The sequence below is a fragment of the Apodemus sylvaticus genome, chromosome 8 (genome assembly GCF_947179515.1).
Source record: "Apodemus sylvaticus chromosome 8, mApoSyl1.1, whole genome shotgun sequence".
Taxonomy (NCBI): Eukaryota; Metazoa; Chordata; class Mammalia; order Rodentia; family Muridae; genus Apodemus; species Apodemus sylvaticus.
Genome location: NC_067479.1, coordinates 99,357,811 through 99,378,389, shown reverse-complemented (window position 1 = coordinate 99,378,389; position 20,579 = coordinate 99,357,811). Strand labels below are relative to the sequence as shown.

At 40.1% G+C, this 20,579-nt stretch overlaps 1 protein-coding gene across 1 annotated transcript in view; it reads right to left on the bottom strand.

Moving 5' to 3' along the window:
* The window catches only part of Grid1 (glutamate ionotropic receptor delta type subunit 1), a 749,675-nt gene that overhangs the window by 313,186 nt on the left and 415,910 nt on the right, over positions 1 to 20,579 (bottom strand). The window contains exon 5 of the mRNA XM_052190670.1: positions 17,616 to 17,669. Coding sequence (XP_052046630.1) covers positions 17,616 to 17,669 — 54 coding nt within the window. The remainder of the gene's footprint in view (positions 1 to 17,615; positions 17,670 to 20,579) is intronic.

The window sequence follows — 20,579 nt, the reverse complement described above, 5'->3', positions numbered from 1 at the left end:
GGAAGTCATTTAATAATGATTTAGGGTCAATTTAATCAAGAAAATCTAAATGTTTATGCCCTAGTAAGAAGGTTTCAAAATATATTATACAACAACTGATAAAACTGCAATTTTATGGTATAAAACACAATTATAACTGAGTATTTTAATAAGCCTCTCAATAATTGATAGAACAAATGCACAGAGATATCATCAAAGATACTGAAGGGATGACTGCTGAATGCAACAACAGATTATATGTTCTTTTCAAGATCTCATGAAGCATAAACCAAAGAAAAAGGCAATACACTGCTCCACAAAGCAGTCTCACTAAATTTAAAATGATCCCAATACTAAGAACTATGTTCTCTGACCATGCCAGAATTAAATTAGAAATGGATAACAGAATGATCGCTGAAAAAAATCCCCCAAAATTCAAACAAAATAACACCCTCCTAAATAATCCATGGGTCAAAGAAGAAACCAATATAGAAGGTATTATGAGCTTAATAATGAGATCTAATATATCAAAATGTACCTGATAACACTAAGTCACTGAACGGGAAACATGACACTAAAGACAAGCTGCAACTCAACCTCATCTTCACCTGTACAGCTGCAAGAAGGAGAAGCAAACGATGCCAAAGTAAGCAGAAAAGAAAGACAAAAGCAGAAAGAAGCAAATGAAAGGGAGAGAAGCAAAAGGATGGGAGGGAGGGAGGGAGGGAGGGAGGGAGGGAGGGAGGGAGGGAGGGAGGGTTAAACAATAAATCATTTATGAACACAGAGTAAATATCAAAGGAAACAGAAAAAACTATTGAGACCATCAATGAGATAGAAAAACTGGTGTTTGAAATCAATTAGCACCAATTAACTAGAAAGATCTAGAGAAACACAAAAGAGGCCCAAGTAATAAACACAAAAAATAAAAGAGCTCTCGTGTCTAAAGATTCAACCAATGTGAAAAAATACTGAAACACTATCAACTGTATACCTCTAAATTTGGCAAATTCTATGAAAACTGCTGGGGAGTCTGCCTGTGCCCAGGACCTGGGCAGATCAGCGGTTCGTCTCTGTGCCAGCTGGTCGTGGGTCCTGTGCCCTACATATTGATCAGCATCTGGAGTGACTACCCGCCACCATCTTCGCTCCATGACATAGCAGAAGGGGAGCATCAGGTTCACTGAGAAAACCCAAGTATAACATTGCTTGGGGCAAGAAACAGCAGGGCTCCAATGGCACACAAGAGGAGGGCAGCACATCAGCAATCTGTGCCAGGGGAAACCCAGTCATCCAGTGTTGTGGAAACAAATAGCCTTACAGGTTCACAGGAGGTTGAAGCACCAGCCAGTGACAACAAGAACAACTAACACCAGTGAAAACTAGATGGCTAAAGGCAAACATAGGAACATTACTAATAGAAATCAAGGCAATATGGCAGCATCTGAACCCAGTTCTCCAACAACAGCAAGTCCGGGATACCCCAACACACCAGAAAAACAAGATTTGGATTTAAAATCACTGGTCATGATGCTGTTAGAAGAACACATGAAGGACATAAATAAAGCTCTTAAAGAAATTCAGGAGAAAACAGATCAAAGGTTAGAAGCCCTTACAAGGGAAACACAAAAATCATTTAAAGAAATTCAGCAGAATATGGGTCAAAAGATAGAAGCCAATAAGGAGGAAATGCAAAAATCACTTAAAGAAATACAGAACTTTGGTCAACAGGCAGAAGTCATGAAAGAGGAAACACAAAACTCTCTTAAAGAATTACAGGAAAACACAAACAAGCAAGTAAAGGAGATGAGCAAAACCATCCAGGATCTAAAAACAGAAACAGAAACAACTAAGAAATCGCAAAGGGAGACAAATTTGGAGATAGAAAACCTTGGAAAGAAGTCAGGGACCATAGATGCAAATATCAACAACAGAAGCCAAGAGATAGAATAAAGAATTTCAGATGCCAAAGATACCATAAAAACCATGGACTCAACAGTCAAAGAAAATGCAAAATGCAAAAGCTTGTAACCCAAAACATCCAGGAAATCCAGGACACAATGAGAAGACCAGACATAAGGATCATAGGCATAGATGAGAGTGATGAATTACGACTTAAAGGGCCAGCAAATATCTTCAACAAAATTATGGAAGAAAACTTCCCTAACCTAAAGAGAGAGATGCCCAAGAATATACAAGAAGCCTACAGAACTCCAAATAGACTGGACCAGAACAGAAATACCCCCCATCACATAATAATCAAAACCCCAAATGTACTAAACAAGGAGAGAATATTAAAGGCAGTAAGAGAAAAAGGTCAAGTAACCTATAAAGGAAGACCTATCAGAATTACACCAGACTTCTCACCAGAGACCATGAAAGCTAGAATATCCTGGGCAGATCTCATGCAGACTCTAAGAGAATACAAAAGCCAGTCAAGACTACTATACCCAGCAAAACTCAATCACTATAGATGGAGAAACCAAGATATTCCATGAAAAAAACAAATTTACACAATACCTTTCCACAAACCCAGCCCTACAAAGGATAAAAGGGGGAAAACACCAATACAAAGAGGGAAACTATACCCTGAAAAAAGCAAGATAGCAACCTTCTTTCATCAAACCCAAAAGAAGATAACCACTCAAATATAAAATTAACATAAAAAATGACAGGAAGCAATAATCTCTATTCCTTAATATCTCTTAACATCAATGGACTCAATTCCCCCAATAAAAAGACATAGACTAACAGACTGGATACGTAAACAGGACCCTACATTTTGCTGCATACAGGAAACACACCTCAGTTTCAAAGACAAAAATTACCTTAGAGTAAAAGGGTGGAAGACAATTCTACAAGCAAATGGTCTCAGGAAACAAGCCGAAGTAGGCATTCTAATATCAGATAAAATTGACTTTCAACCTAAAGTCATCAAAAGAGGCACAGAAGGACACTTCTTGCTGGTCAAAGGAACAAGCCACCAAGAAAAACTCTCAATACCGAACATCTATTCTCCAAATGCAAGGGCACCCTCTTTCATAAAAGAAACTTTACTAAAGTTCAAAACACACATTGCACGTAACACAATAATTGTGGGTGACTTCAACACTCCACTCTCTTCAATGGACCGATCAGGAAAACAGAAACTAAACAGGGACACATTGAAACTAATTGAAGCTTTGGACCAATTGTATTTAACATATATATATATATTTAATAGAGAACATTTCATCCCAAAGCAAAAGAATAAACCTTTTTCTCAGCACCTCATGGTACCTTCTCCAAAATCGATCATATAATTGGTCACAAGACAGACCTCAACAAATACAAGAAGATCAAAATAATCCCATGCCTCCTATCAGATCACTGTGGAGTAAAAGTGGTCTTCAATAACATTCAAAGGAGACCTAATGCCAATACTCTTAAAACTATTTCACAAAATAGAAACAGAAGGAACATTATCCAAATCGTTCTATGAAGCCACAATTTCACTGATATCAAAACCACAAAAAGATCCAACAAAAAAAGAGAACCAATTTTCCTTATGAATATCGATTCAAAAATACTCAATAAAATTCTTGCCCACCGAATCCAAGAACACATCAAAACAATCATCCACCATGATCAAGTAGGCTTCATCCCAGGGATGCAGGGATGGTTCAATATATGGAAATCCATCAATGCTATCCACTACATAAACAAACTCAAAGAAAAAAACCCACATAGTCATTTCATTGGATGCTGAAAAAGCATTTGACAAAATTCGGCATCTTTTCATGCTAAAAGTCTCGGAAATAACAGGAATTCAAGGCCCATAGTTAACCATAGTAAAAGCAATCTACAGCAAACCAGTAGCCAACATCAAACTAATGGAGAGAAACTGGAAGCAATCCCACTAAAATCGGGGATAAGACAAGGCTGCCCCCTCTCGCCATATCTTTTCAATATAGTTCTTGAAGTCCTAGCTACAGCAATAGACAACATAAGGAAGTCAAAGGGATACAAATTGGAAAGGAAGAAGTCAAACTATCACTATTTGCAGATGATATGATAGTATACTATCCAAAAAAACTCCACCAGAGAACTCCTACAGCTGATAAACAACTTCAGCAAGGTGGCTGGTCATGAACTCAAGCAAATCAGTAGCCTTCCTATACTCAAAGGATAAACAGACTGAGAGAGAAATTAATGAACTGATACCCTTCACAATAGCCACAAACAACATAAAGTATCTTGGTGTGACTCTAACCAAACAAGTGAAAGATCTATATGACAAGAACTTCAGGTCTCTGAAAAAGGAAATTGAAGAACACCTCAGAAAATGGAAAAATCTTCCATGCTCATGGATTGGCAGGATTAATATAGTTAAAATGGCCATCTTACCAAAAGCAATCTACAGATTCAATGCAATCCCCATCAAAATCCCAACTCAGTTCTTCAAAGAGTTAGAAAGAGCAATTCTAAAATACATCTGGAATAACAAAAAAAACAGGATAGCTAAAGATATTCTCAACAGTAAAAGAACTCCTGGGGGAATCAGTATCCCAAACCTCAAACATTACTATAGTGTTAATGTGTTAAGTTAAATAGTGTTAAAAACTGCATGGTATTGGTACAATGACAGAAAAGTGGATCAATAGAATAGAATTGAAGACCCAGAAATGAACCCACATACCTATGGTCACTTGATCTTCGACAAAGGAGCTGAAAACATCCAGTGGAAAAAAGATAGCCTTTTCAACAAATGGTGTTGGTTCAATTGGAGGTCAGCATGCAGAATAATGCTAATTGATCCATTCTTATCTCCTTGTACTAAGCTCAACTCCAAGTGGATCAAGGACCTCCACATAAAACCTGACACACTGAAACTAATAGAAAAGAAACTGGGGAAGACCCTTGAGGACATGGGCACAGGGGGAAAGTTCCTGAACAGAACACCAATAGCTTATGCTCTAAGATCAAGAATTGACAAATGGGACCTCATAAAATTACAAAGTTTCTGTAAGGCAAAGGACACTGTCAAAAGGACAAAATGGCAACCAACATATTAGGAAAGGATCTTCACCAACCCTACATCTGACAGAGAGCTAATATCCAATATATACAAAGAACTCAAGAAGTTAGACCCCAGAAAACCAAATTACCCTATTAAAAATGGGGTACAGAGCTAAACAAAGAATTTTCACCTGAAGAAATTCAGATGTCTGAGAAGCACCTTAAGAAATGTTCAACATTGCTCTTTGCTCTCCGCTCTCCCATACTCTCCCATACTCTCTCACCTCTCTGCCCCTGGGGCTCTTCCCCCCCTCCACGTTTTCATGGCCGGCCTCCACTCTCTCTATTCTCTCTCTCTCTCTCTCTCTCTCTCTCTCTCTCTCTCTCTCTCTCTCTCTCCCTCTCCCTCTCTCTCTACCACTAACTCCCATCCCCTATTCTGAATAAACTCTATTCTATACCAAAAAAAAAAAAAGAAAAGAAATGTTCAACATCATTGATCAGTAGGGAAATGCAAATCAAAACAACCCTGAGATTTTACCTCACACCAGTCAGAATGGCTATGGTTAAAAACTCAGGAGACACCAGGTGTTGGCCTGGATGTGGAGAAAGAGCAAACTCTACTTCTGTTGGGATTGCAAGATGGTACATCCACTTTGGAAATCAGTCTGGTGGTTCCTCAGAAAACTGGACATGACTCTTCCAGAGGAACCTGCAATACCTCTCCTGGGTATATACCCAGACGATTCCCCGGCATGCAATAAGGACATATGCTCCACTATTTTCATAGCAGCCTTATTTATTATAGCCAGAAGCTGGAACAAACCCAGATGTCCCTCAATGGAGGAATGGATAAAGAAAATGTAGTATATTTACACAATTGAATACTACTCAGCAATTAAAAACAATGGATTCATGAAATTCTTAGGCAAATGGTTGGAACTGGAAAATATCATCCTAAGTGAGGTAATCCCATCACAAAAGAATACACATGGAATGCAATCACTCATAAGTGGATATTAATTAGCACAGAAGCTCTGAATTCTCAAGACACAATTAGCATATCAAATGATACCCAAGAAGAGGGAAAGAGAGGGCCCTGGTTCTGAAAAGACTTGATCCAGCATTGTAGGGGAATACCAGGACAGAGAAATGGGAGGGGGTGATTGGGAAATGGACAGAAGGGAAAGGGCCTATAAGATCAATGGGGAGGGTGGGACCGGGAAAGGGGAAAGCATTCAGAATGTAAACAAAGAATATAGAAAAAAAATTTTAAAAATTATTAAAACAAAAAGAAAAGAAAATTTGGCAACTCTTTGAGTAACCCAAATTACCAAAACTCAATCAAGAAAATATAGCTCTAAGGCTGCCAAAGAGGAGTATTATGTTGCTACAACACTGTAACAAAGTAAACTCTAAGCTACTGGTATCATAAACAAAGCCTAGCAGTCACACAAAGAAAAAGTCTACATAAAATTATCTAGAATTGAACACTTCTTACCTAACATTCTGAAGACATCATTATTGTAGTATTAATACAAGAGAAATACATTAGAAGGAAGAACCAACCAAAATCCCTTGTGAACACAGGAGACATTTTCTAATCAAACTTTTCTCAAGTGAAATTTGAAATATAATATAAAAGATAATATATCATAACTAGTAAATCTCATCTCAGGGCTAATTTAAATTAGAAAATCAATTCATGTATTTTAGTATATTAGCAAACTAAAAAAATATATATAATCATCTGAGGAGCAGTATGCAAAATCGAACATAAATTCCTCAAAAGCTCAGCAAGCCAGAAGCGGAGAAGGACCTCCTTGGACTGGTGAACAGCTTGCTTCTGACATGATACTTAATGACACAGTACTGCATTTCTTCTTAGTATTAAGACCCAGAAAATGACACATTATCTTAGCACCATACTCATCTTTGTACTGGAAGTGATGATCAACACAGTCAGGAAAGACAAAGAAATACAATGTATCCAAACATAGAGGAAGAGTTAAAGTTGTTGCATTTCCAAACCTCCTGGCAGTCAATGAAGAAAACTGTCACAGATTGCTAAGGTGCTATAATTATTAAATGTATCAATGTCAGTATCCCAAGATACAAGATCAGTACATAATGCTCAATGGTATTTCTACATATTATCAATGAACAATTAGACATTGAAGGTTTTTGAAGTACCATTTACAATGGTATTGATCAACAATATAAAATATTGACATAAAAATCTGACAAAAATATTAATGGTCTGAACACTACAAACAATAAACTATTGTTCAGAAGGTTTTTAAATACCTTAATTAAGTGGAGAGAAATACATCCAGGATGGAAGACTCTATTCTACTGAAATGGCAATTCTCTCTGAATTCTATTGTAAATTCAATGCAATCACACGTGGAAACTCAGGCATCATTTTTGCATTAGTGACAAATTCAATCATTAACAGGCTAATCTAAACTTCATATAAAAAATTCTAATGACATAATGTAGCTAAAACAACTTTTAAAAAGAAGATAGATGTCTAAAAATGTGATTTCAAATTTTACTATAAAACAATTATAAGTCAAAGAATTTGCAATTGGTATAAAGATAAAAGAAAAAATCAGAACAACTGACTAGAATAGGATGCTAAGAAAATTTTCAGTTGCTATGTTAAAAGCACAATCCACAAAAGAATAAATTGACAAGTTGCACTTCATCAACCTAAAAAGGTCTGTCATTCATAAAGACAGTATTATAATGAAAAAGCAAGCCTTAGACTAGCAGGAAATATTTGCAAAGTATTTATTCAGTGAAGGATTTTGCATAAAAATATAAGTATCTTTCAAAACTCATTTAAAAGATATTAATTCAGCAAATACAGGCAAAAGGTTTAAGCAAGTAATTTACTAGGGTAGATCTATAGATATATGCTTGAAGAGATAGCTCATTACTAGAATTTATGTCTAGCATGTACAAGACCCTGGCCTCTACCATCACCAATGGAGGAGGAGGAGGAGCTAAAGAAGCAGGAAGGGAGAAAGTCCAGGAAAGCAGGAAGGATGGGAAGGAAAGAAAGATACTCAATATCATTAGTCCTCAGGGTAATTAAAACTGAAACTACTACGACAAGAACCATCAGACACCACCTATAATAACTAAAATCTAAGAATGTGCCTTCTTATAAAATAAAAGCACGCATCCATATAAAGACCTATTATGTATAATTCTATGGTAGTTTGAATAATAATGGCCCACAGCCTCATATATTTGAATATTTAGTCATCAGGGAATGGCACTATTAAAGATTAGAAAATGTGGCCTTGTTGGAGGGAGTGCATCACTGGGTGGACTTTCAGGTTTCAAACACTCACACCAGAACCAGACTCTCTCTACCTACCGATAAAGATAGAACTCTCGGGTACTGTCCCAGCATCTGCCTGTATACTGCCATGCCTCCTGCCATGATGGTGATGAACTAAACCTCTGACACTATAAGGAAGCCCCCAATGAGATGCTTTCTCTTGTAGCAGTTGCCCTGCTCCTTGTGTTCTTTCACAGCAATAGAGCAATGACTAAGACAGAAGATAGAACCAGGGACTGGGGGTATTGCTGTGGTAGGTCTAACCATGCTACTAAAGGAACATGGAAGAGTTTGGAACTTTGGACTAAAAAAGTGGCTAGAATCTTTAAGTGAGGATTAAAGGGTCATCCTAGTAGGAATATGGAAGACAATGGTATTAACGGCAATGTGGACTGTGAGAGCCCATCTCAAGAAATTTTGGAGGGGAAGAATATCAGTAAACAACCTAAATGCCATTTTTATGATATTAGGCAAAGAATGTGGCTACTTATTGTCCTTGTCCTAAAAAATCTACCTGAAGCTAAAGTGAGGACTTTTAGATTAATGGGATTGGCAGAGGAGATTCCAAGACAGCCTAATATTGAGTATGTCATGTGGCTATTAGTGGTTACTCTTTTGCAGATCTATAATGAAAAGTAGCGAGCTAAGCAAGGAAAAATACAAAATGTAAACTTTGAGGAGAAAAAGGAATACCAGGAACACCAGGAAGTATAATGGAGCTGAAGTCCATGTTCAAGGACGCAAGAAGTTTAAAGGAAAGACCATGCTAAGTGGAATAAAGGGAGTGGTGAGACAGAATAAGACCCCACACAGCTAAGCTTCCAAGTTGTAAAAACAAATTAAAGAAAAGATTAAGCAGTGAAGGAATCCATTAAAATCAGAAAGGTGATGAACTAGTAAGATGATATATATTCTGTGCCAGTATGCATTTCAAGTATAGATCTGCTTTTCTCATTTTTATTTTTATGGGGCTTATGCTTAAGAGAGAGCATTAGTCTCAGAAGAGAGTTTGAACCTCAAACTTTTAAAGTGTTGAGACTGTGAGTGACTATGGGGACTTCTAAAGTTAGACTGAATGCATTTTGCACTCTGACATGACTATAAGCCTATGGGAGCCAGGTAGTGAAATGTGGTGATTTGAATGAGAATAGATAGCTCTTGGGTCTACATATTTGAATGTTTAGTCATCAGGGAGTAGTACTATTTGAAAGGATTATAAGGATTAGGAGGTCCACCTTCTGGAAGAAAAGGGTCGTGTGTGTGTGTGTGTGTGTGTGTGTGTGTGTGTGTGTGTGTGTGTGTGTGTCTGTCTGTCTGTCTGTCTGTCTGTCTCTAAATCAGGACATAGTTCTCAGTTACTGCTCCCATGTCTGCCTACATGCCACAGTGCTTCCTGCCATGATAATAATATTCTAAACCTCTGAAACTGTAAAAAATCCACCAATTATATGCTTTCTTTTATAATACTTACTTCAATCATTGTGTATCTTTATAGCAATTTAACAGTGACCAAGTCATTCCCTAACAGCACTATATGTACTGGGTAAAAGTCTAGACTTGAAGTATCTATCTATGAGCATTATTTACTTGTACTATTGAATAGTCCTCCTCAGAAAACAAATTATTTCTATTTTTAAAATACCTATACTTAAATAAAGCCATACAAAAGAAAATAAAGAATATATACTGAAGTGTTCCGTATATACAAACCTTCAGAAGATAGAAATCAGCAACAGGGACTATGATTTACTTGTCTATTGTTGTGATAAAACACCGTGACCAAAATCAACTTGGAGAGAAAAGGATTTGTTCCCTCATACTTCCAGGTCAACATCCATCACTGACAGAAACCAGATGGAAATTCAAGGCAGGAACCTAAAGGTAGAAGCATGGGGCAGAACCTAAGGAATGCTGTTCAGCTGATTTTCTTATACGGCCAGGGCCACCCTCATGAGAAACACCATTGCCCTTGTGGACTCAGTTCTCCCATACTCATTGGCAATCATGACAATCTCTCTCACACACACATGGCCATCACCCACTCTGATAGAGGCAACTTTTCAACAGAGGTCCCCTCATTACTCATAACTTTTTGTCACTCCACAATAAAATTAACCAGGATAGTGTCAAGAACAGATCAGCAGTTGCCTAAGGAGTTATAAAAGTTGTAGAAAAGCAGAGTGGAATATGGAGGGATATAAGGACACTGTGTGGTGGGTGTGTTAACCATCTTCATTGAAATTTTGACTTATGAATATATATATATATATATATATATATATATACACATATGTCAAACTCAATATGTACACTTAAATATGTCCATTGTTGTATGTCAAAGATCACTAACACTGTCAATTTTTAATAAAGAAGGGAAATGATAATCAAAAGCAGTGATATGGCTTAGTGGGTTAAAGCCCTTACTATCAACCCTGATGACTTAAGTTGAATCCCCTGTATTTATGAAGAACTGAGTCCTACAAATTGTTATCTGACCTCTACATGCACACTGTGAGACAATACACATTCACATACAAAACTAACAAATGTAATATATCAGCTTTTGGTTCCAGCTACCATCTGATAAATGACAACATCTACTGTTCATTCTAGGCACAGAGATGGGTACAAGGTGGTGTGTGTTCTCAAGGACTTCTCAGTGCAGTTACAGAGTGTAACAAGTGCATGGATTACAACAAACAGTGGTTTTGAGAAACATGAAATTAAAATTAAGGATGGCAAATAGTCCAGGGACTTAATGTTCAAACAATTAAAATCTTCCAAATGAAGGGGAAAAATCATAACCCTCCTCTCTGTGCATCTTAAACAGAGATTTCTTAACTGTGGGAGTCTGCTTTTGTGTGTTCTACCTTTCCTTGTTCTGCTTTCATGCGTGCTTCTGTTTTTTTCTTCACTTAGTCTCGGCATCTTTTCCCATAGTAACCAAGTATAACCTAATCTCTTACTAATGCCTTTACCCTCTGTATAGGTTCTGAGTAGTGAAGTCTTGAAAGTATGATGATGCCTCTTGGACTGTTGGCAAAGCTTTTTTCCATTGCTCCAGAGATCCTCACATTGGTCAGCAACCAGTAAAAGTAATTAAATGGGGTGGGGCCTGAGGACATGTATAGACTATATTCCAGGGAGAGAGCACCAAAGAGGTCCACAATTTTGGGTAACATCTGCCTGAGTGTGGAATCTTCTTCAGGGCTAGTTGAAGAAGCCCCATTGACAGGACTTCCTCTCAAGACTGTTGTTGTACCACCTGCACATACCCTACTCCAGTGAAGTTAAACATGTGGAGATCAAAACATAAGATTTTTAGTGAGATCAAGAACATGGGGGTAGTTCCACTGTATTGTACATGGAAAGGTATGATGTTCACTGGCCTCAGCAAACCTGAAGGATATAGCTATTTCTGTTTGTTTGTTTGTTTGTTTGTTTGTTTGTTTGTTTGTAGGTAGGGTCTCAATATGAAACCTTAGCTAGCCTAGAATTCACTATGTAGATCAGGCTAGTACTCAAAAGAGAGATCCACCTGCTTCTACCTCTGCCTCCCAAGTGCCTGGCCACACTATTATCTCTCAAGTTATTCACCATTTGATCACAGAACCCATTCCCACAAGGCTTACCAGTATACAAACTGGAGTTTCTGTAGGAAGTTTTGCCAATGCTTTCCCTGACTACTATACTGCCTGTCAGAGACTCCACCCAAGACAAGTGGAGCTTTGAAGATCATCTGATGAAACAGTGTTTTCCCCTAATAATACATGCTGAGGAATAATAGGTACAATGTAACAGAGGAACTGATAGCTGTAGCTCATGGAGCAGATCACCATAGTTCTCTAAGCCATGGAAGATTGGATTTTTGTCAATGCCTCTTTTTCCAAGTATAGACAATTAGACTAGAAGCATCAAAGGAAGCAAGCAGGAAGTAGGGAGGAGGCCTAACCAGAAATGACTCCTCAGGTGAGCACTTTACGCTAGCAGCTTTCAGGAAAGGGCAGGAATGGGATTCAGGCCCGTACTCGCGGCCTGTTAGGAAGTAGCAAGTGAATCAATAGCTAACAATGCAGAGCTCTGTAAGGAATTCAAGATGGTATAACATTTGGAAAGGGGACAGAGACAGAAAAGTCCTAGGGAAGGCCTAGAGCCAGGAAGGGGACATAACAGGAGTCACCATTCCCCTGTAGACATGAGACATGACACAATGGAATAATGAAAAGAAATAAAAAAATGATGGAAAGGTGAGGTAGAATCATCCTGAAGCAGGCTGTGCAGGCAACATAATGTGAGCTACTCCCTACTGCTGGAGTCGGCCAGGGCATGACATGCTGTCTGAGGTCAGGAACACCAGCAAGAAACAGGTTTGGAGAAGGACAGGAGTTCTGAGACAGTCATAATGATCTGCAGATGAGAAATAGGCTCCCATGTTGTCTGTGGCAGGAGGGAGAAGCATCAGAAAAAACAGTTGGGGCTCTGGGACTAGAATTTTAAGAACAAGACTTAGAATGAAAAAGGCCATGACAGGTACTGGTGTATGCTACAATGGGAGAGAAATGTTGAAGGCCTGACACCTACGCCTCCCAGCTTCTGAAAACCTACCTTTTCCTGGGTACTGACCACCCACCATCACTGAGCTCAAATAACATGTGCATCTGCAGTGTTTATTAAACACCTTAAAGAGTTTTCATCCAACTGTGTAATGGTTGTATGTCGGGAAGAAAGTGACCAAAGACATCTGCTGTCAGTCATCATATTGAACAGTTACCAACCCTATCACCCACAGCCCTTCAGAAGCCTGGCAGTAACACTACACAATCCATACAGAATCCCTGCAGAAAGTTCCCAAGAGGACAGACCACAAAGTATATGTTTCCTGTGTAGGTGCAGCTTCATCGGAAGGCATAGGCATTATCTTCTTTGTAAGGAGTCTAGCCAGCATTAAAGACACCATATGTCAGTGGAAAAGTCATAAAGACCTGTGACTTGGGATATGATGGAGTCAAATCGAGAGAAGGGTCTCACTCCAGCTGACAGAGGTTCCAGAGGCCATCCAACACTTCCAAGCTCAAGTATATGAACTAGCAACTCCATCTCTAAGGCTCAGCCATTTAATTATTGCTTTCTTCCTCTGATACCAACTGTGAAGTGCTCATCAATGCAATTTGCAATTTGTTTGTCACTGTCTAGATCGATTGATCTGCCTTCAGCCCAACCTTTTACCAATCTATTTTCTACACAGGGCACTGAAGACTCATTGATGAGTCAGATCTGGCCATGTCCTCCAGGAACTCAAGGTTTGCTCATCTAATGGTTCATTTCTTTTCACGTGTTCTCATGGCTTAGTCAATCAATTAAAAATATACTTTATAACAAAACTGTATCTGTTTGCCACTGTCTCACAGTAGAACCCAGAGAGTCACTGAATCTCCCAGAGAGGCACACAAATTCGGAAGCCAATTGTCTCTTCCCAAAAGCAAAACCCAAATAACAACAAGGAAAAGGTTTATAATATACAACAAAACTCACTAGTGAACAAGTAGATGGAATTAAGAAAGCCACCACACAAAGAACACAAGTAAAAACATGGGTTCTTGTATGCTTATCCTGAATCAAGGAAAATACATAAAGCCATCAAAATATAGAAAAATGGTGGCATACTTGCAATCCCAGCTCTGGGGGGGGGAGGTAGAGACAGATGGATTCCTAGGGCTCAGTGCCCAGGCAGCCATCCTAGCATGCACAGTGGGCTCCAGGCTGATACAGAACCCTGCCTCAAAAAAAAAAATCAAGATGGATGGCATTTGAGTATCAATCCCTGATATTGGCCCCTGGCCTTCACATATACATTCACAAATGTGCATGTTTACTTACACACACATGGACCTGTACACACACACACACACACATACACACAAGTTGAGGTTGGTGAGTGTTTATCAAATGCCTAATTCCTTGATTCTTTAATTTTTCCCTTTATTTTATTACTAGTCACTACATACAATACAAAGAACAACAACTGTTTGTGGCTCTATGTTTGGTTAGCTTGAATTTTTCAGTCCTTAAAATGCTACAACACTGCAAGAAGAATAGAGGTTTTGCTCCACTTTGGGACCACACTTAAACAGGAAATAACACTCTCCATGTGGCTGGTCCTGTAGCTAAATTGACATGTCATTTAGAGAGCATCACTGTCATTAACCATATGCTACATCGGGATTTGGGGTCAAGACTTTATCAGAGTCTCTACCTTTGGAGTGAAGTCTTCAAGAATGCCCATATGCTGGGGGTAAAGGTCAGCCAAAGAGCGCCCCCACCATCATGAATACATGAGCCCTGCTGATTGGATTTTTGGAAGATTCTGACTACAAGTGTTGGATCTTTGCCAAAGTCATTAGCCCCATGATGTCACTGACAGACTGAGCTTTAGAGCTAGCTGAGCTTCGTAAAGAATTCTCCAGCAGGAGTGTGGGGCTGGTCCACAGATCAAAGCACTTGCCATGAAGCAGGAGATTAGAGTCCCCAGAAAAACCATGTAAAGTCTGGGTGGTCACAGAAGCCCACTGTGTAATTCCTGCCTGTGAAGGCAGGAAGAGGATCCCACAAGCAAGCTGGCTAGACAGGCCACACCAGAGAGCTCTGGGTGAATAAGACAGAAGAGCAATTGTGGTTTATGCCCAACATCAACCTCAGGCTTACACACACACACACACACACACACACACACACACACACACGTCCATACCCACACTGGCAAAAATGTGTATACGCACAAAAAAAGGGAATAAAAGAATCCAATTGACAACATATATCTGTCTGCCCGTAAGAAATTGATTCAACTCCTGCACCTTCTGTATCCCTGTCTGTAAGGGGGATGATGAGAACTCTCAGTAGGGCCACTGGTAAACAGTAAAGGGGTCAGCAGGGGTGAAGTGACTGACAAGCACCGGTCATGTCTGAGTGATCAGGAATGGGGGATGTTTGCTGCCCTGTGCCTTTCAAGAAAAAGAGCCTTCCTGGAAAAGGAAGACAGACAGAAGGGAGCAGTGGCTCCCCAAAACCTCTCACTTCTGAAGAAAGACATGTCTCCGTCAGGATTTTTAGACCAATTTGTTCTTTCTGGTCAGCCAAGGTGAGTGTGTGCTCTTTGTGGTACGGCAGAGACCCGCTCCTGTGGCTGGTCTATGCTGGCTATATAGTGCTCCATTCTATACCTGTCTCCTGGTCACTCTAAGCTTTGGGTTCAAGTTTCCTCCAAAATACCTGGGTGCCTAAGAGTGGGAAGTACCAAAAAGTGCCTCCTACTGTGGCTTCAGGCTGGAGAGACAGGGCATCCCTGGGATAGGTGGGGATGCAGAAGAGGGAAATGGAAGTCTTGAAATGTAAAACAGGCCAGTTTCTGAAGCCTGGCTACAGAGAAACACTGCCTATTCACTGTGGCGGAGTCATCAAAAACGTAAAACCAGCCCCAGACATTTGACTTCAGGGACACATGGAACGCTTCCTTTCACTGGAACAAAGGACATGGGGCTTTGAAGAGCCTGCAGAGAGGCAGCAAAGCTCAGAGAATCAAAACTTGCTGAGGATCAATGAAGCCTCAAGCAGGTTCTGAAGAGCAGGGTGGGGTGGTCACCTCCCCCTTCTAATTACCTGGACAGGCATGGAACCGCCCCAAGGGAAATGCACAGCAACTGCACATCCCTGGCTGGCCCTTGCAGACGTGGAACTCATAAGATAAGAACTCATAGAGGAGAACCATCAGCAGTGGGCCTATCAAGCAGCTAGCATGTGATACTACCTGTGCCATTATTAACATCAGTCACACAAAATGGATCTCAGCCATATTAGCACTGTGCTAATGAAGAAATAGACATCATAAAAGAAGAAATTACCCACAAAATAAACTGTGGATTCTCCAGAATGAAACCATTAGAAATTGATCAGCTAATTTAGTAGCAGCTAAAGGCTGCATCCCTGACTGAAGGCAAAACCAAGAAACACTTGAAACAGCATGCGGAGGTCACACAGGCTGCTTCCTAAAAGAGCATGTGGGCAGAGGGCTCTTCAGAAAAGCTGGGACCATGTGACAACAGGTCACCCTGTGCCACAACTTCAGCATAAGCTGGCAGGGTGGTATTTCTGAAGAGTGACATCTCATGGTCCCTTTCACCCCTGAGGCCAAACCAGTGGGGTGGCCAAACCTAAAGTTACTTCCTACTAACCTTTTTTTAGATGAGTGCATTACATATACATACCCACAGACCACACACAAATACACACACACTCAAGTATACCTATACACTCATATGGATGTACAAATGTCATAACCATATACATATATTCTCACATACTTACACATACATACATGCATCTGTACACTCATGTGCATATACACATGCACATGTATTATACCTACACATTCAGCCTCCCAACTATACTAATGTGCACTTTAAATACATACACACTCATATGCAAATTTTACATACATATACACACTCTCATAATCACACTTAGAATGTAGTTCACACACATCCATACTAAATCACATGAACAAACAGCTCACACATACATACTCATGCATTCACAAATGTGCATTCACATATCCACACTCACAAACCTACACATACTCTCACAATACACACCTGTACATATAAACACTTGTACATACACACTCTCATGAATTTAGACATACATTAACACTCATATGCACAAAATTCATACACATACTCAGTTATTCCTGTACCACATTCTCTCATGCAAAAAGCTCCTCACACACATGTCTGTCATACATTTAAGCCATTCCATCTTCATGTATGTACACTCTTAGAAACACATACACACTCCTGCTCACACTCAAGCACACTCACATCATACTTACACACTTGTAATATTCTGCGTGAGACAAGGCCTCTATTCTCTCCTAATTCCTTAGTCCTGCCATCTGTATTTATTTTATAGTCTGATCTACCCTCCTGGACCCTGGCTCCTAACTGACTGACTGTCTCACCTCATCCCCGTCACATAAAGTCTGAAACCACTTCTCTGACTTTTGACAGTCTTATAGACTCAGGTCTGGACTCCTCCGCTAGATCCTGTCTGCTCCAGGTAAGCATCTTGGCGGACCAAGTCCAGTGCTCTGACCTCTTGCCTTGACAAAATAGAACTCCAGTATCCATTTCAGCTCCCAAAGTCAGGTTTGGACTTGAAAGCCTTGTTCTGAGCTTTCCTGTGGGACAGGGCTTAGGGCGGGCCACACCCATCGCCATTCCGGGGCTCTTACCTCATTCACAAAGACCCAGTGGCTGTCCTTGGAAGCCAAGTTGGTCTCCACAGCCTGTAAAGAGAAAAAGAATATACATGAACAGGAGCAATGCAGAAGCTGGCAGACACACGGGATCATTGCTGAGACAAGTTCTCATAAGTACCGCTTGATTTTCAGAAACCATTCCTCACAGAACATGCTAAGCCCCTGGAGCCTACGCTGGATGCCTTGATCACTAGAGACACCATCTGTTCTCCCATATTCTTCTGCACTGGCCCAGAGCAAGGTTAGAGGTCCTAGGCCTGCGGGCGCCATAGCCACAGGTAAAGGAATAGCCTCCCTTCCCCGAGAAAGCATTAAATTCCTTTCCAAAGGAGCACTTAAAGGTAATGTTCATCATTACCCAAAACTACAGAGTGAGAAAACTAACCCTGGATTTATGGCCGTTCACCCAGCTGTGCTGAGCAAAGCCAGCAAAATAGAAGACACTGGCTCAACTGTGGGGCTGCTTTTCTCTCATGTCTTAGGATCTGAATTCTTTCCACATTTCTCGCAACACTGCTTTGTCACAGCGCCTGCCATTTTTGTGTATAAATGGCTACCAGTTTATTACTTCTTATGGTCTATTTTCTCTTCCAGGTTAGGTGGGCACCTTACAAGACAGAGGTCTCCATCTCTCAGGTGAGAGCTGTGTCCCAGAACTTTGCTAGGCAGCAACATATAGTAGGTGTTTGATAACAGAGCTTATATGTGAATAAGTGGTGGGCAGTGGCAGAGAAAAATCCTTGCTTTGTTTGCATACTTTAAGCTTGTTTGCTTGTGTGTTTTTTGGTTTTTGCCTTTTATATAAGAACAGGTCTTAAATAGAACAAAGGCTAGTCCTAAACCACTGTGTACCCAAGTCCCCAACTCCTGACCCTCCTGCTTCCAATTCCTAAGGGTTACATGCGGCACAGTGCCTGGCTCTCCTGCATGTATCATGGATGCTTTCTCTCTCCTTGAACTGGGAAGCCCACAGGCTGAAAGAATTGGAAGGGATTGACGATTTGCAAGCATGTCCTGTAAGGATGCTCACGGTGGGCATGTGCCAAGAGCCTGCTGAGCGCCAGGCGCTGTGCCAAGCTATCTATGAACCTGGGAAAGAGTTTTCAGATTTACGCCTTTCCTTTTTAAATTTTTTTTCACATTTTGGTAATGTAAGTTTTATTACCCTTTTGATTTTTAAAAATATAGGCAAATTAAGATGCTTAATTAAAATCTCTCCAGAATATTTCTCATTTGAAAAAGAACGTGCCCATGGACTAAAAATTCCCCATCTATTCAGCCAAATTTATCCACTGGAAATTGTCTGAAATGGCCCCTTCCAGAAGCTTCTACAGTCATATCATGCAAATACATATCTATACATGCATATCAGACAGATGTTTTTAATTAAAATCACATTGGGAAATGCATATCAGGTAAAAATTCTCATTGCTAACTTATTGATATATCAAATTTACATTTTCTTATCAGTAAGTTCAGAAGTAATTGTTCTTAACAAATGATGTGTAGTGGTTGGTGTCAGAGCATCAGGCTTCTGGGGTGCTGAGATACCCACACTATCAGAGCACAGAGGTAACCATTTCCATTTTGGGACTGTGCTCCAAAGGAACAACAAATTTTATTGGGGAACACAGTAGATCATGAAAATAGAGATCATAAAGTGCTGAAGAGAATCCTAGCCCACCAGTCCTTACCAGACAACGTTGCAGGACACCAAGCATAGGCACAGAGCTTTTTCTGGACCACTCAGAGATGAAGAACATAGACTGACCTCTACAACCTATGAATGAGAGACCACCAGGCCATGAAAAGATGAACCTGTGCAAGAAGAGTCTGAAAAAGAAGGAAATAACCTACCCACTATCATTTGTCTAGTGATGTCATATATAAAGAATATATAACAGCTGTCCCTCTCCTGTGTGCAAAAGTATGTAACCCATGAGGCAAGAAGAGGGAAATTCCGAGAATGGGGGCTATAAATGTCCCAAGAAGTTCACAGGAAGCAGAGATGGAAAGATGGTCATTTTAGTCTTCTTTTTTTTTAATTTTTTTATTCGATATAATTTATTTACATTTCAAATGATTTCCCCTTTTCTAGCCCCCCCCCACTCCCCGAAAGTCCCGTAAGCCCCCTTCTCTTCCCCTGTCCTCCCTCCCACCCCTTCCCAGTTCCCTGTTCTGGTTTTGCCAAATACTGTTTCACTGAGTCTTTCCAGAACCAGGGACCGCTCCTCCTTTCTTCTTGTATCTAATTTGATGTGTGGATTATGTTTTGGGTATTCCAGTTTTCTAGGTTAATAACCACTTATTAGTGAGTGCATACCATGATTCACCTTTTGAGTCTGGGTTACCTCACTTAGTATGATGTTCTCTAGCTCCATCCATTTGCCTAAGAATTTCATGAATTCGTTGTTCCTAATGGCTGAATAGTACTCCATTGTGTAGATATACCACATTTTTTGCATCCACTCTTCTGTTGAGGGATACCTGGGTTCTTTCCAGCATCTGGCAATTATAAATAGGGCTGCTATGAACATAGTAGAGCATGTATCCTTATTACATGGTGGGGAATCCTCTTGGTCTATGCCCAGGAGTGGTATAGCAGGATCTTCTGGAAGTGAGGTGCCCAGTTTTCGGAGGAACCGCCAGACTGATTTCCAGAGTGGTTGTACCAATTTGCAACCCCACCAGCAGTGGAGGAGTGTTCCTCTTTCTCCACACCCTCTCCAACACCTCATCTGGAACAACAAAAAACCCAGGATAGCTAAAACTATTCTCAGCAACAAAAGAAAATCTGGGGGAATCAGTATCCCTGACCTCAAGCAATACTACAGAGCAATAGTGTTAAAAACTGCATGGTATTGGTACAGTGACAGGCAGGAGGATCAATGGAACAGGATTGAAGATCCAGAAATGAACCCACACACCTATGGCCAC